General features: G+C 39.7%; 1 protein-coding gene across 2 annotated transcripts in view; it reads right to left on the reverse strand.

Annotated features, from left to right (window-relative positions):
* Positions 1-14,618: 14,618 nt before the first annotated feature.
* Positions 14,619-18,316, reverse strand: part of LOC125387613 (cytosolic beta-glucosidase) — a 124,791-nt gene continuing 121,093 nt past the window's right edge. For both annotated transcript variants that reach the window (XM_048415319.3, XM_048415320.3), the window contains one exon: positions 14,619-15,452. In XM_048415319.3, coding sequence (XP_048271276.3) covers positions 15,204-15,452 — 249 coding nt within the window. In that variant the 3' untranslated portion in view covers positions 14,619-15,203. The remainder of the gene's footprint in view (positions 15,453-18,316) is intronic.

Genomic DNA, 18,316 nt, shown 5'->3' on the forward strand with positions numbered 1-18,316 from the left:
GAATCCTCATAACTCAAGCCAGAAATTAACCAGAAACTTTAGTCTGAGCCCCTGATCCATATGTTAATGAACTTCCCAAATGTTTCTGATGACTGTGAAGTCAGAAACACTGGCATTTGCTAAACACAAGGGTCTGATAATGTCGTGATTGACTGCACTTCTATCTAACTTTTTACAAATGATCCTGATGTATTTCTGCTTGTAAGAACACAGAGCAATCCAACTATAGTCCCTATGTCAATTCTCCAGAAGAGCTCACATGAAAATCAGAGATCAAACTGATTCATGCTTGGCAGATGAATTACCTGTAGTTCTCACTTCCTTCCTGCCCTTTGAAGATGCTATGTTAATCTTTATAATTGGTAACATAATATAATATTGATTATCAACTTGACAGGATCTACATACACCAAAGGGACAAAGCTCTAAGCATGTCTGAAGTCAGTCTCTAGAATGGCTAACTGAAGTAGAAAGACCCACTCTAATAGAGAGAGGCATCATCACAAGAGCTAGGAAATCGAATGAAATGGAGAAAACAGATTAAACATAAACATTTGTCTTCTCCTGCTTCCTGACTGTGATCAGCTGCCTCACACTCCTGTTGAAACGACTTCTTTGACACAATGGACTATACACTCACAACATGAGCTAGGACAATCCCTCCCTTTCTTAAGCTCCTTTTGTTAGGTATTGATATCCCAGTTATGAGAAAAGCAGCAAAGACAAAAGAAAAAGAAAATTATTTTTGTTTCTTGAAATCAAGATCATCTGACTCAAATTGTTGAAGTAAACACATCTTTATCCCATCCAGATATTTTCTCAGGAGATTTTTATTTTCAATCCTTTGGGTGGGGGGGTTCTTCATTTTATGGACACCAAGAGTGACTATCTCTCTCTCTACTCATCGCCCCATTGTCTGTTGTAACAGCAGTTCTTCCAACAGCCCTCCACTCCAGCTATTTAGAATGTGCATGCTTTGGATATCTTGCAGAAAAAGTGGAAGGAGTTTCCGTCTCCCCGTCATATGCTCCGGAGCGCTCTGCCTCTCTCCCTGATAGCAGTCATCACACTTCTAATTACTTGTTCAATGTCACTGCCTAATTACTTCTTCCCCACATGTTCTCTATTAAGACTTTAGAGGCCCTAAGCTCTGACAAGATGATGGTGTCTCCTCCAACACCAGATGGATTTTGAAATTTATAAAAAAAAATCAAAAGTATAAAAGAAGTTTAACATAGCCAGTAAAGTTTCGCCCATCTAGAGCTTTCATGACCTATGTCTTAGGGTTTTTTGATTACTATGGAAAGACACCATGACCACAACAACTCTTATAAAGAAAACATTTAGTTGGAGTGGCTTGTTTATTATTTCAGAAGTTCAGGTCATGATCATCATGATGGGGAGTATGGTGTCCTGCAAGCAGGCATGATGCTGAAGCTGAGAGTGTCACAGTTTGCAGGCAACAGGAAGTTGACTGATGGTCACACTGATGGGAGCTTGAGTAAAAGGGACCCCAAAACCCATGCCCACAGTGACACATTCCTGCAACAAAGCCACACCTTCTAATAGAGATACTTTCTGTGGGAACCATTTTCTTTCAAACCACCACATTCCACTCCCTGGCCCCCAAAGGATTATAGCCATATCAAAATGCAAAAATATGCATTTATTTTAACTTCAAAAGTCCCCATAGTCTATAGTAGTCTCAAAATTATTCCAAAGTCCAAAGTTCAAAGTCTCATCTGAGATGCATGGCAATCTCTTAACTGTAATCCCCTTGTAAAAAACAAAACCAAAAAGCAGATAACATACTTCCAACACATTACTATTACATTACAGCACAGCCTACACATTATTATTCCAAAATGCAGGGAAGCAAGCATTGGGAGGAAATACTAGAACTAAGCAAGACTGAAAATCAGCTGGGCAAATTCCAAACTCTGCAGCTCCATGCCTGATATCAAAATGCTTTCCACATCTCCAACTCTGTTTAGCTTTGTTGACTGCAACACACTTCTTTCTCCTGGACTGGTTCCACTCCCTGTCAGCAGCTCTTATCTGCAGATATTCCACAACTCTGGCATCTCGAACATCTTGGGTTCTCCAATGTAATCTAGTCTTCAACTTCACAGATTCCCACAATGGCCTCTCTACTAATCTGCCGTTCAGGGACATCCCTGACACATGCCTGACCTCAGTGGCATTCCTGAGGCACAGAGGCAATTTCCATAATAAATTTGAAATGAGCATGGGTATTTAAGTATCTTAAAAAGTTAATCATTTCATTTCCTTTGAGTACATCTTATTGTTCTTATATTATACAGAAGCCCTCTGTCAAATAAATTCAGAAATAACCATACTGTTTTCATTAATGTCGGTAGAAATCTATGTTATTGTTGACAAGATTTAAGAATTTGCCTTTCTTTGTATTTTCATTGTGAGTTTACCTTTACCTGTGAACTTCATATTCCAGTTATTTCCATGGCAATGATAATTATACAATCTACTAAGGTAGATTGGTAATGAAGCCCCTTGGTTTTCATATGTCTTTGACTTCATTCCTTTTCTTTTCTGGGAGACAGTTTTGCTGGGTATTGTAAGGATATTGCATGCTTGGCTGTATGCTCTGGCTGTATGTTCTTAGATTTAGTTTTCCTGGTATACCATTCCATTTGCTTCTTACTGCAAAGTTTCCACTGAGAAAACCACTCATAGAAAAATAGAAATCCTCTGACATAGCTCAGTGTTTTGTTGATTTAAAAATATACTTTGTCTTTGGATAATTTGATTGCAATATAGCTTGGAAAGAACTTTTTCAGCCAAACTGATATGGAGACCTTCCAGTTTCAGGGATCTAAATGGCTACATGCCTCCTACTACAAAAAAACTCTCGGTTGTTTCATTAGCTAGTATTTGTTCCTCCTCTCACTTGTTTCCTTTTCTTGCTGAGTTTTCTTTTTTCTGTGTGGAAAATACAGTTCATTACAAGATAAAGTAGGGCACTATCAAGGACTGGAGTGAGCAATGACTAAAAGAACCCTGCAAAGGAAATGTGCTCTCAAATATCAGATGGCCAATGTCTCAATGAGTTTTTTAAGAGTATTTTGAATTTCCTTTCATGTAATATGCACATTTCCATTTATTTAGTGATAGTTACTGAGTTACTGGGTTGTTTCTTGGTTGGCCAACGTATCTTTGTTTTTGTTTTTGTTTTTAATCATCCTTATGTCCCTTCATTATTCACTGCACACTGGAGTTCTCTCTCTCTCTCTCTCTCTCTCTCTCTCTCTCTCTCTCTCTCTCTCTCTCTCCCATCCCTCTCTTTACAGTAGCTTTCACAGGTCACGATTTATACCCACAGACATTTCTCTGGAATCAGTCATGCAGTGTTCTATTTTTCTTCCTGCTGTTATGATAAAAACACTCTAACCAAAAGCACAGGTGATGAAAAGGTTGATTTCAGATTACAAGTTTCAGTTCTTTACTGAGGGAACTCAAGACAGGAATTTGAGCAGGAACTTGAAGACAGGCTTTCTGGCTATTCCATGCAGCGTTAGCGCTGAACAAGAATCTAAATCACGGTTGAGAGAGTACAGCTTGAGCCAGGGAAGATGTTGCTTGCTACCTAGTTTTCTTAACAGCCCAAGACCACTTTCCCCCAAAATCGGTACTACCTATGGTGTAATGGCACCTTTTTTTTTATGAACCTCCTACTTCACTTAATAATCAAGAAAAAAAAAACCCACAGACATACCCAAAGGCCAGTCGGACCTAAGCAATTCCTCTATCAATGCTTTTCCCTAAGATGACTCTAGGCAGCTATGAGTTAATGCAAAGTATCATTGCTCTGTATCTATGTGGGTGTAGTGGTGGAGTTTTCCTGAGGCTCCTTCAGTTGTGATTAACATTACAATGACTAAATGTGCACATGTGCTAAGTAATCTAGATTACAAGCCTAGTGATCGCAACCTGATAATTATGGTGGCAAGGGCTTAGAGATAAAATTCTTCTCACAATGGAAAGCCCTATCAGACGAGATGTTCCCGTATTGAAATTAACAGAGTTCACCAGTAGCTACAACGACTCTGAAATCCAGGTCAGGGTATTTGGGAAGTGATATAATTGCATGAACTTTCTTGGTGTAAATATGAATAAATACCCACTCACCCTAGACTGCCATCAAGGAGAGAGCAAAGTCCAATTCAATCAAAGTCCATTTTTTAAAAGAAAAGGAGGAATGCTAGGAGTTTCCAATGAGCCACATTACTCATGCCTTGCAACTTAATTTTTAAAGGAGGGGAATTAGACAGCTTTCCCTCAGGCGTGCCTTTATCTGAGCTCTCTACTGAGTAGCCCTGTATTGGTTCCATTGACTTGTAAGCAGCATGAACACACAAGTGTGTCTGGATCACAGAATTGCAACAATGTCTGCACCATGCCTAGGTCAAGAAGGTTCTTAATAAGTGTCTGATGAAGGATGAAGAGAGAGAACAGAGGCAGATAAGAGAGAAAGAACGTAGACGGAGAAAAAGAGAAAGAAAGGCAGAAAGGGAGTGCTGAAAGATAATATCTTATTGGCTTCTGTCTTGTTTATGCTACTGAAGAGAAATGCTCTGTAATCCCAAAGATGAGAGCTCAGAGCATCATGTGCTCCCTTACTGTTTAATTCTAAAGTAAATGCTGCCATCATCCTTCAACAGAATTATGAACTTTGTCTTCATTTACTTACATGGTACAATTCCAAATACTTGACAGGTTGTCTTTGTCATGAAATTGGAAATGTAACATGAGCTTTCAGGTGACAGTCATTGTCCAATAAATGACTTGTGGGTAAAAATGTGATATATGATATTCTCTATTCAACAGCTAAGCAGTCCTTAGGACTTCAGAATTCTGTCACCCTAGAAAATGCACACTGTTATCACTGAATGATAGTTTTAACTATTCATTCTTTTGCTGTGATCTATTCTAATTTGAGGTGTGCATTTAAGTGGATTTCACACACTGTATCAAAACAGCAATATTAACAGGATTTGACACAAACATTCCATAAAAATTTCAGGGAATGTATGTGTTCAATACACATAGGAAAAATGGATTTTTTTAGGTGACATTGGTCTTAGGAGGTGTCAACACACAGCCAAGACATGTAGACTTTATTTTCAGCATTTTTTTGATAAGAAGCAATACTATGTGTTGGTACAGCACTCGGATTCATCAAATAAGCCCTCAAGAACAGATTTATCGCACAAGCTAAAGTTGAGGTAAGGATACCAATATGATATAAAAAAGGGGGGAAAACTGTATCTTTAGGTCCCCAGATCCTAATGTGACAGGATATTATTATCCACTAGAGTCATAAAGCCTTTTATAGAGATATTTTCCCCTTTAGCCCTGCTATTTTAATTTGTGCACAGATTTTAACACAGGCAATTTCCCCCTGCGAGGGCTTCTCACTAATAGAATTATACTGTCTTAGCTCAAAATGGTCTTTGGTTCTTAGTCCACTGGGCTCAAAAGATTATTTTCTTGTGGCAGAGAGCTCTCCACAGTGCCCAGGAGTGCACCATTATCTGCACTGAGCACCCCAATCCTCTCCGTCCTTCAAGAGGCTCCACAGCTGGGCCCAGCATGAAAATGACGAGCATTAGAAAGCTCCAAGAGTTTATTTTCCTCTGGCCGGGCATCTTGGTTGCTGGATTCCCGTCAATGCCATCACAATGCATGACTTTCAATAAAAAGTGATCCTAACAGGATTAAATGTAATTTAGAGTCAATAAGGAGAAGTTCGCCATCGGGCAGAATTATAATAGACAGTGTGATCAGAACATAGTGAATCTGGAAGGTTTTCAGGGATGCATTCTACTGTACAAAAAATGAAACACAGAGGGTAGAGGAAATGTTTATTTGCTGCCAAACCTTTCACTAGTTCTGTATTCCATGCAAATCAATTCACAGTTTAATAAGCAGTGTGTACTGTAGTTTACAGGGAAGCAGAAAAGAGAGGGAGGCATTTACAGAGTGGAAAGCAGAAAAACTTCATGACTGCGCTTCCTTATATGCATGGTAAATAAAATGTTTCGGTTCCACAGAACACAGAAACTAAATCCACAAGAGGCACAGAGAGCCCACCACAAAATTCTATCTGATGAAGAGCAGTTCTTAAACCATCTGTTGGCAGGCAACCACTTTGAAAAGTGCTCACTCTTCTACAGCTGCATTCCCTGGATAGGATGGATCTGGAAAAGTAAAGCTCGGGTTAGAACTGCAGTCCAGGGGAGAACGTGCCTAGGTGGTGAGGGCACACGGAGGTTTTGTTGGATCAGCCATAGAAAGCTTTACATGAGTGGCATGCATTGGCTTTTGTTCGGACGAGAAAAATGGGAAAGTGAGACAAGTATGGAGCAAGGGCTAGTAAGCCAAAGTTTTGTTTTCCCCTTTTATTTGAGTCTTTAGCCAACACCAATAGAAAATAAAAACAGTAACTACCACCATTACCATTAGTGGGCTGTAGGCTTAGTTACTTTTCATATATCATCTCATTTTATTTTAAGATAACTTTCTGAACACTTTTAACATGCAATAGAATTAAAATTAAAATATATATCAAAATCAAATCTAATACAAGCTGCTGGGGTCATGCGTTCTAAAAAATACAGAGCTGAAATAAAACTCTGAGTCTGGAAGTCAAAATACAAAACTTGAATCTTGGGAAAAGTTTTGGTTTGGTGATTCATTTCTTGGAAGAATATTAAGTTTTTAGGAGAGAAGATTCCAAACAAAATTGCCTATGTAAGTACATGAGCAAAGAGAGTGTTTGGTATAGATGGTGGCTGCCTTTATAAAGAAGCTACAGATCCAGCACTCTGCAAAATGGCCAGCTGGAAGGTATGGAAAATTGGCTGAAGTTTCAGAGACACAGAGGAACTTATATAAAAGGGCCTGTGGTTAAACTCTATGTCGGGGCAGCTGTCTGAATGTTTCTAGAAATCATTAGCCCTGGGCACTACTAGGTTTGATTCTCCCACATCTTTGCCAGAAAACAAAAATGTACGCTTGATATCCAAATAAATGTTATATGAGTTTCCATACTGGATGTCCCTCTGATGTCTCTATAGTTGGTTAAAATTATCATCTCATCGCCATAATTTTTTTATCTGGGGTGTGTGGGGGGGAATCACTATAGAATATCTCATGGGACCTATGTTTGGATTTACGGAAGTCAATCCACACCTGAAGTTTCAACTATAAATTAAAATCTGACTACATCAGATAGATTGCATCAGTGACTTTATACATTGATAAATTACTCACAGACACTGAATATCACCCTAGGTAAAGAAATGCATAATGAATTAAACCTGAAGTTACTCACCACTGGACAAGTAAACACAATTAAAATTGTGATTTTTAGCAATCTGCTCCTGTTAGAATGGCTATCATCAAAAAGGGGGGATGAGAACAACATCATTGGCAAGGAGATGGGGGGAAAGGAATCCTTGGACATTATTGGTGGGAATGCAGATTAATTCAGAGATTTTGATAACATTATAGAAGTACCCTGACATTTAAAAATAGAGCGATTCTACCGCTGGGCAATTATCTAAAAGAAATTAATTCAGTCAGTCAGTTCAACTTGAGAACCCACCAACAGATGAATGAATAAAAATAATGTATTCTTGTATGACATGTTAAAAACACAGAAGATCTGTCATTCGGACTGCATGATGTGAGAAAATTTCTGATACATTTCTATCACTTAGGGCAACATATACAGGACAATATGTAAAGAGAAATAAGCTGAGCACAAAAGTAACGTCACATAACCATACTTGGAGGTGAAAGTTATACAATCTCAATTCATGGTAGTATTTCTTAGTTAGGGTTTCTTTATTCATAACTTTTTATTTATTCTTCGTGGTTAAGAAATCTTGCATCTTGATCCTATTCTTCTTCCCATCCCTTTGTATTTACCGGTCTGCCCTTGCAATCTCTTCCTAAAAATAAAATAAGATTTAAGATAAAAGAAAAAAGAGAGGAAAAAAGAAAAGTAAAAGAGAAAAATCTCATCAAAAAAGCTGTGTGTGACAAGGTGAGTCACACAGCATCCCCATTAGTCAATATATCTTGACTTGCAAGTGTTCATTGCAAAGAGTCATTGGTCTGGTTCAAGATCTCTGGCTTTTGCTACACTATTAATAATGAATCCTCATTGTGACTCCTCTTGGATATCCTATTATTGCCCTATAGAGATCCTACAGGTTCAACTCTGCATCACTAGCCCCTTCACATACTCCAGCAGACTCATAGATGGTGTGGAATTCGCTGGGGAGGAGGGTAACTCATAGCCCTGGCTCTGGGCCTGGGTGAGCTCTCCAGCATTGCCCCAGCTAGTTCACTCTATGAAGCAAGGAGCAAGGGGTGAGACCGGTTCTCTGGCATTCACAGCTTCGGGACAGGCTCCTTCCCATCTCCACCAGCAGGGCCCGCTCCACTGTGCTAACCCAGACAAGGTGCAGGGGTCCTTATCCCAAGTACTACAGCCTGTGAGGGACAGGAACTGCCCTCCCACTCTTACGACCGTAAGGCCAACTCTCCCATCGGCCACAGGTGATGAGGGGTAGGGGAACATCTTCCCCTTGCCCACTCCCCAATGTGGCAGATGACGGTCATATCCAGGTCTCCCAGGCTCATGTTCTCAAGCTGGCTCACCCACACCCCCATCAGCAGGGCCAACTCGACTGTACTACACACATAGGTGCAGGTCCCGCTTTCCCAAGGCTTCAGCTACTAAGGGGGAGGCTCAGCACCCTCTCCTGCCACGGTCTGTGAGGAGCAATGGGGGGAATCTTTCGATCACACTTGCCTCCACAGGGCAGATGAGGGGCTGGGGTCATCTCTCCCCTGCTCACATTCTCACCTGGCTCACCCACTCTCCCTACCAACAGGGTCAGCTCTACTGTGCTAGACAGGCAAGGTTCAGGACCTGCTCTCCCCAGTGCTGTAGCTGGTAAAGAACAATGTCAGTTCTCCCTAGTGCTGCAGTAAGTGAGGGGTGCGGCCAACTCTGTGCATCCTTATCCTTTTCGCCTTCGGTGGTTATAGGAGTCACAGACCTGGACAAAAGCTGTGACCCAGGCCTGGACATCACCAATGCCTCAGGTGGTAAGCAAGCCACCCACTTCAGTCCACTCCTCATTGCCTTCACCTCTTCAGATCTGTCTCTCTCCACAGGATATGAATCACCCTGTCTCGCTCTTTCTCTCCCATACCCCACCTTATAATTTCTCACCATAATAATTCCCAACCATCCAGTGCCACACCATGCCCAACAGGCCACTGTTTTCTTCTCTCAGCCCAGGGCAAGCTGCTCTGGGAAGGTGTGTAGGTGTCCTTGTCTCACTCAGTTATGGTGGCACTAAGAAGGAGAGTGCTTTCTCCTTGCTGCCTAGAGCATGTCAGCTTGCTGTGAGAGAAACCATGACCATAGCAACTCTTATAAAGGAAAACATTTAATTTAGGTGGCTTACATTTTCAGATGTTTAGTCCATTATAATCAGTTTGCAACACAGTGGCATGGAGGCAGACATGGGACTGGGGCAGGAGCTGAGGGTTGTGCATCTTGAGTCCCAGACAGCAAGAAGTGGTCTGGGACCCTGGGTATAGCTTGAAATATATCTGAGCCCACCTCCACTGTGACACACTTCCTCCAACAAGGCCATACCTACTCCAACAAAGCCATGCCTAATAGTGCCTCTCCCTATGAGCTTATGAGGGCAATTACATTAAAACTACCCCTGTAGTACAAGGTAAAGTGGTGGTTAATGAAGACCATCACTGGGAAGAACAAATGGTTTGAGGACATATTAGTTAGAAGAAGAAACCAGGTACTAAGGGGAATAACCCAGTGATAAAGCACTAGTGCAGCCTCTACGGGGACCTGGGTTTAATTCTCAGCACTAGAAAAATAAAGAGCTAGGAACAGGAAGATGTGTACAGCTTAAACACCAATTAGCAATGCTAGACAAGAGAAAGTCATCAATATCAAATTTGTAATCGGTATTTTAAAATCCTTGTAGGTTGTGTTCCTGGTTAGAACAAAGTAAATGCTGGTCACTTTCTATCTGTTGTACCATTGTTTCTTCACAGAGCCATTCTTGAGTTTTCCAACCTTCATTACCCAAATGTCCAATAAGTGATATTGGTCACTGAGGTTTGTCATGAGGTATTATGCTAGAAATGTCCAGTTTAAAGGTGAGAATGCTCCACTGTCTCTTACTCTCTTCATTTTCCTTGACTAGTGGCAGACAGGACTCTGAGCTGATCACCATCTACTGTAAAAATACCTTCTCTGATGATGGTTGAGAGATACAATGATCTTTGGATAAAATGACATCATTAATAATCAGTTAAATTCTATACCCAGAGTCATAGTAGCAGGTTCTTCCCATAGATTCTTGGTCCCAGTAAAGGTGTTAGGTATGAGGTTAATCTTATGGTGCAGGCCTTAAATCCAATCAGAAAGTAGTTGGTTACATTCATGACTATTTATCATTATTGTACAAGTGAAAATGTCTTGTCAGATTGGTCTTTATTGTAGCTCATAGGGTTCATAGCTAGTAAATATTGATAATTGCAATGTAATATTGATAATTACATGCTCCTCCAGTAGCATGTATAAAACCTGATAGCACCATGAAACTAACCAATATCTAGGGATGAAGGACTAAGATGAGTCCCAGCTTGATTTCTTCATATTCTGTGATTCAGGTAGATGGGATCATCATGCAAGAGGAGATAGAAAGATCGTAGGATCCATAGGTGATGAAGGACTACAAAGAGATGCAGTTTGAGAACCTAGCAGGGTAGTTGCACATATGAACTCACAGAATTGTAACAGTATGCACAATACCTGAGCAAGCTCAAGCAAGACGTGTGGTAGATGCTGGGAGAGGGAAGGACCAGTTTGCTTTCATAGTTTGACCCTTGCTAGATCATCCAAGTAGAAAGCCAAACACCCAAAAGGACTTAAGTAGCACAAATTGTACTTGTCTGACTTCAAAGTCATTACGCTGCCTTGAACTCCTATCCTTCTGCCGCTACTTCCTCAGTTCTAGTGTTATAAGCACTCATTACCACTCTCAGCCTAGTTGATATTCCTTTGCCCAGGAAAACTCCTATGACCATCCCAGGTTTCCAAAGTGATTCCCTCCTAAACATATATACAATTGGCATCCTTTAGAAAATTCACTTGGCATTCCTTATTATCTCCATCAACAAGTCCAGTTGATTCTTTGGGGGTAGTATCAAAGTGAACTTCTGTTATGCATATATGAAAATGTCGCAACACAATGCAACTCACTATCACATACAGTAAACACATGCTGATAAAACACTATATAAAAACCTCACATCCATCACCTCTACTGATGGCAGTCATCCTTCCCCCCAATCTTAAGTGAGCACTTTGACTTCATCCTCTCCACTCAACCCACTGCCTCTCGGCACACAGCTGTCGCCCATTCCCAAAGGCCATCATAAGGTATGGCAGTCCCTTATAAGACCATTATTTAGAGCACATAGTGCTTTCAGCTCTGCCCCGCATCCCTCCCAGGACAACTGCAGCCTAAAACATTATGCTGAGTGATGAATATGTGTTCTCCAGGTGAGGTGTGCTGCTAGTAATTAAACAGTATTAATTCCATCAGCTTTGATTTACATTCTGAGCTCCCAGTAATAAGGCTCGGCATTCTATTTTCCTTCTGACTAGCACTGAGTAATAGAATTGGTGTTTAAGGATTATCATATAAATCTATTTCTTTTGGTCAGTCAGTATTGGGGAATTTCCTTCAATATATTATAAATGTATTCATTATTCTCAAGTTCGTAAAAATAATTAAAAGCTACAGGCCAAACACAAATTCCCAGGACATAAAAACATGACTGGCACTCTCCTGCCAAACACTGAGGTTGCCAACTTCTTGGTTTGAGGCTTTAATGAGAAATTACATCCATCTTTTCATGCACTAAAGGACTCAGGTGGAAGCCCCTCCCTTCACGGGAGTAAGGAGACAAACATCCGGCCGATAAGAATGAAGGAGCCTTGTCATTTTGGATATTTTTAGCAACCTGCCAATTTTCTATTTTAAAACAAACTATATGTTTAAAAACATAAAAAATAATTTTCTTAAATGTGTTCATGAAGAAGTAGATAACATGTGTTCACATACCAAGAAAAAGAAAAATTCAAAAGTAAAGCAATCAAGGGAGAAATACAGAAGAAATTCTAACCTATCACTGAGATCTCTAGTTATTCCTTTATATAAAACATGGCCATCAGCTGACCTTCCACACTAGATATACCATATTTATGGGGCCTAAGCATAATGAACAACTCTTGCTTTTCCATTTAAAGAATTCAAATTCTGATTCTTGGGTAGGCAAAGCACAACCAATCTTGTTCTTAAATGCTAAGACAAACCATTAAGAACAATAATAACTGAAATACTATAGGGACTGTGAGAATTTATGGATGGAAGGGGAAGTCCATGAGGATTTTATGTTTTCTTGTTACTGTTGTTGGTTTTTCCATTTTAATCCCAGGGTAACTTATACTAAGTTATATGACTAATAGGGGACCCCACTTTGTGTGGTCCACCTTTGGAATGAAGAGCTGGACCGCGAAAGCCATAAAAGGGCTGCAAACGTCCACAGCTCCGGGAAGAAGCACAGGCAAGAGCAATGCAAATGTTTATTTCACCTGGTAGACCAAATGTGACAGACTGTTTTATCTACAATGGAATATTAATTTTCTGGTTTTGGAAAGGAAAACACAGTGCTCATTTGTATTGTTGTAAAACTTGTGAATTTGCCCCACAGGATAAGTAATACTCAAAGCAGCATCCTAATTAAAAGGAAAACTCAGTTGCCGTGCAAGATAATATAAGAGGGCATATAAATTGTAAACAAGATGCATGGTAAAAATGAAAAAGACAAGCTGGATTGGAAAGGAATGAAATAAGCTTTGGAAATGTGCTTCTTAAATGAACACAAATTGTGAGATAATGTCTCATTGAACAATAAAAATAACAAACCAGTGGCAAAGATGTAATAGAATTCCCCATGTATACCATTTTAATCTTAATATAATTTTCCCCGGTGCATCCATGTTTATTGAACTACTATGACCGATTCTTTCTCACTCTGTCCAAAGTTACTGAAATTGTGTTCCCCACTGTAAATAATTCCCTTATAATGAACATGAAAACGATCCAGAAATTGACCACAGTTTATAAGTGGAAAAATGACATTTCATCTACTCACAGAAAAGGCCTTCCAAGGATGCCAAATCTATACAGTTTCCTAGGGGAAGCTGCAGGAGATGACTGGAAACCCTTCCTGTTTCCTGCTGTGTCATCAACTTAATGCCTTTGTCTCTTTTCCTGCCCAGAAAATACAGAGAGTACTCCCAGGGAATCCTAACAAATAGTGTGCTGGATAAAAGTTGATGTGAGAGATTCTAGAACCAGATAAAACATATGTATACGACTTGAATCTACAAAGCAAAAGCAAGATATCTTCTTTCCACTAACAAATAGTGTGCTGGATAAAAGTTGATGTGAGAGATCTTAGGACCAGATAATATATATATATATATATATATATATATATATATATATATATATGACTTGAATTATACTGTGTGGACTGCCTCATTTTCCCCATCAGCAAAGGGGATAATAATAATACTGTTCATCATCACAAAAGGACAGAATGGCACATAGGATAGATGTCCTGGAGGGCAAAATGGAACCCCCAAAGGAGTCCTGTACCTACTGCTGACTGCCACTGAAAAAGTTCAGAAAACCAACAACTTCAACCAACCCCATGGGCATTTCAAACATCTTAGTTTCCAATGTAGTAAATCCCTGCATCTCCATTGCTTACACTCATATTGGCCACTCAAAGCATGTGTCTATATAATGAGATTTTAAAATAAAGATTTATAGAATTACAACCAACCCAAGGCTCGAGGAACTCAGAAGAGGGAGGGGATGAATGTAAGAGCCAGAGGATGGGGTCCTGTATTATGGAATGCTGTCTTCTGGACAAAACAGAAATTGCATACAGCAGCTCACTGCAATTATGACTACCGGCACAGGAACAAGCCACCCAGATCAATCAAAATTCCAACATGAAATACCAATTAGATTTGGTGGTTTTACTGTTGTTCTTCTTTTTTTTAAGAAGAAAGAACAAAAGGAAGCAAAGGGAACATGTTGGAGAGAGTAAATGGGAGAGCAAAGCAGAGAATAGATAGTCTCAAGGTACATTGTGCACATGCGTAAAATTGTAGATAATGAAACAGTTTAAAATAATTATTTTCTAAAAATATATAAAAACATGTAAAGATGGGGCTAATGTCCTGATTGTCTCTTCACTCTGAATTTGGTATTGTTGCTGACTGAAATCTGGGATTTTGATAAATATTAACACAAATATTGCTTCTGGGGCTGAGGATGCAGCTTGGTGGTAGAGACTCTGCCTAGCAAGCACAAAGTGATGTGCTCCATCCCTGACACTGGCAAACGAAACAAAGAGAGGCAAAGCAAGATATCTTCTTTCCATTCAAATTCATAAATTCATTTTTTATTATTTTCCAAAGTTCATTAGACAAGAGAAAGATACATATTTAACAAATCATTGACAAAATGTATTGTAAACATATTAACAAATGCATTTTATTAAATTTACTATCAGTTCCTTTGTTGGACAGAATGCATACTGTGACTTTTAGTTTTGTTATTTTGTGCTAGATTAAATATTAGAAATTTTATGAATCAAACACTGACAGAAATTTCCTAAGCAAAAATAGCTATGCTCTCAAAGTAAGCAGGGGTACAAATCTACGCTTATGCTAAGAACTCTGCAGTTAGAGCTACAAGTCAACAGTGCATTATCTTCATAAATGCTTCATTCTTTTCCCAGGAATTTTTTCTAAAATTTTAAATTGAAGTTTTCAAGTAGATCTAATTTTTTTTTAACTGAAAATCAGTTTCTGTGATACTCTATTTTACTAACTAAGACATCTTCTAATAAAATACAGATAACATTCCTAGGATCCAGGTTTTATAATCACAGATCATGGAGAACAAAACTTGAGGTTCTCTGAGACAACATAACCAAAGTAGCCTTCGGGTCTTTCAAACAGCAGCGGCTTCTGTGAAGGCCATTTCCCAGTTACCTTCCTTACAGAGCTCCTTCCAGGCCATTGTTTCTGATGACCTTCGCATATTCCTTGGCCGACCTGTACGGGACTCGGGGTCTAGCAGGATCCTCAAAATCAACATGGAAGAGGCCAAACCGTCTGCTGTATCCATTGTTCCATTCAAAGTTATCCAGAAGCGACCACGCACAGTATACTTGAAGGTTGACTTTATCAACATGGATAGCTGAAAGGAAAAGAGTCATTAGCACTTCTGGGAAAGTTTTGAGAAAACGCATCACCGAAGAGCACTGGGCACCTCTTTCTCCTGCTCTGCTGGAAATCTCAGTGGGGATCAACAATATTCTTCTATATCTTTTTAACCACAGACACAATGCTGAAGTAAAGTACAGTTTGGGATCTAATGCATATGTTACTTAGATTGATTTAGTTACTTCAGAGTTCGTACCATCATCAAAGCATCAGCTCCCACACCAGGGCATGAAGGGATTGTTGTCACTTGAAATAATTTCCCTTCTAGTTTTAAGCTTGACCTGAACAGGAGCTTCAGTTCAGAAGTTCAGTCATGAACAGGCAGGAGTGACACAATGCCCATAATCCCAGCATGGGCAAGTCTGACACAGGAGGGTGGATACACATTCTACTTAATGAATTATAGATCATCCTGGATGGCATAGTAAAACCTTATCCCAACATTAAAAGGAGTTACTTATTCTAATAATGTAATCAGTCATTTTGACATTTGTTTCATTCTTTTATTCTCTTAATGCACATTTTCAGTGCCTTTTCCAGAACACTCACACACATATGCACACACATACACACACTTTTATAGTGTGTATTCAGTAAAAACACCATTCATCATCACAGTACAGGTTTTAATAGCTGAGACAATCCGTTGGTCACTTTGAAGAGATGACAGGCCCAGAGAAGCCTGTCCCTTACATTCCCATGAGCAAACTGGTACCCATCTTGTAACTCTGAAATCAGAAACATCAAGCTGAAAAATGTGAGTTCACAGCTCTAGCCAAGTCCTCGGGCAAGTATAAAAAACTTAAAAATAATATGGCAACCTCTGTTACTTGGCCACTGTTGCACAATAAGAAAGACAGGCTAGTTTATAAACAATGGCCAATAATTTTTTCATAGTTCAAAGAAATGAGAAGTCCTAAATCAAGGCAATGGTAGCTTCAGCATCTTGCGAGGGACTATATTCAGGTTTATTAATGATATCTTCTTGCTGTATCTTTATTTGGCAGGAAGGACAACTGAGCTCCTTCATGTCTTTTCATATATGGTCATCACCCTTTTCTCACTATCTAATCATGCCCCCAAATCCTCACCTCATAGTACCATCATCCTGAGAGCTAGGTTCTCAACACGAATTTCGAAGAGACTCCACATGCATTCTATATCTCATTGCTTATGCCCTCTATCTAGACTCAGAATGATGCTTCAGCCCTTTAAGAATCAAAGACAGGACTATATACACAAGACTTGCACAATATCAAGCTACATAAAAATCCCTCCATGGATATGAAAGAGGAGACTCATGAAGCCCCACTTCTAACTGAGGAGCCATTTACAGTTGATGGTTTCTGGCAAATAGAGTGTCAATTTTCATCAGCTATATGGCCTCTGAAAGGTTATCCATGCTCCAGTAGACGATTCCTACAACCCAACAATGTACAGACAGCACTAAGCAAACTAAGTGGTCTAGTAGTTTGAATGTAATTGGCCCCCATAATCTCATAGGGACTGGCACTATAAGGAGGTATGACTTTGTTGCAGGAGATATGGGCTTATTGGAGGAAGTGTTTCACTGTGGGTGCAGGCTTTGAGGTCTCCTATGTTTGGAATACCTCCCAGTGATTTAGTCGATTTTCTGCTGCCTCCAAGATATAGGACTCTCAGCTCCAGTATTAGATCTGCTTATACTTCATCATGCTCCATCATGATGATAATGGACTGAATAAACTTCTAAAACTGTAAACTAGCCACCTCATTTAATGTTTTCTTTATAAGAATTATAATGGTTGTGATGTCTCTTGATGCAATAGGGAACCTAATTAAGACAGAAGTTGGTACCAGGGACTCGGATATTGCTGTGATAAAGCTGACGATGTGTTTGTTTGGAGAAATTTGGACTTTTGTACTTTGGGTTAGAAAAGAAGTGGAATGCTTTAAGCACTGTTTAATGGCCCATACTAGTAGGAGCATAAAAGGCAATGGTGCTAAGACTTATTTGAACTATGGGGTAGGGAAGAGTTCACTCAAGAGATTTCAGAGAAAAGTTTTAGCATGTTTCCTAGAAATTATTCTTGTGATGTTTTGGGAGGAAAGTGGTTACATTTTGCCCTTGTCTGAAGAGTCTGTTTGAGGCCAAAGCAAGGAATTTTGGATTAATTCTACTTGCAGAAGAAATCTCAAAACAGCCTATTATAGACTCTGCTATGTGGTTTCGGTGATAACAATAGTAAAGATTTGTAATGAAAAGGAGCAAGCTAAGCAGGGTAAACTACAAAATAAAAATTTTGAGAAAAAAAATAGAGTACCAGGGAGTGGAATAGAGTTAAATCCGTGTTCAAGGAGATAGGTGGATTAAGAAATGGAATAAAGGGAGTGGTGACCTCAAGGCAAGATCCTACCCGACAAGTTTTCAATTTCTAAAAAGGAACTAAAGAAAAGCTTAGAGCCCGTTACGGTGGAGTACATCTTTAATCCCAGCACTGGGAAGGCAGAAGCTGGAGGTCTCTGTGTTTGAGGCCAGCCTGGTGTACAGAGCAAATTTCAGGACAGTCAAAGTTATGCAGTGAAAGGCAGAAAGCTGTAGAAGACCTAATTGAATAAGAGAGTCATGTTCCATCTCCATCAAGCAGTAGAACTTGGCAGGTTTGGTCACATGGTTCTGGGTTCAGAGTTAGGACAGAAGAAAGGAATTATCTAATAAAACCACTGAGGTCAGGCATGTGTCAGGGGTATCCCTGAAGGAAGGCATAGTAGAAAGGCCATTGCATGAAGCTGTGAAGTTGAAGGCTGGATTTCCTTGGAGAACCCAAGATATTAGAGATGCCAGAGTCATGCAATACT

The sequence above is a fragment of the Myodes glareolus genome, chromosome 8 (assembly GCF_982192425.1).
Source record: "Myodes glareolus chromosome 8, mMyoGla1.1, whole genome shotgun sequence".
Classification (NCBI taxonomy): Eukaryota; Metazoa; Chordata; class Mammalia; order Rodentia; family Cricetidae; genus Myodes; species Myodes glareolus.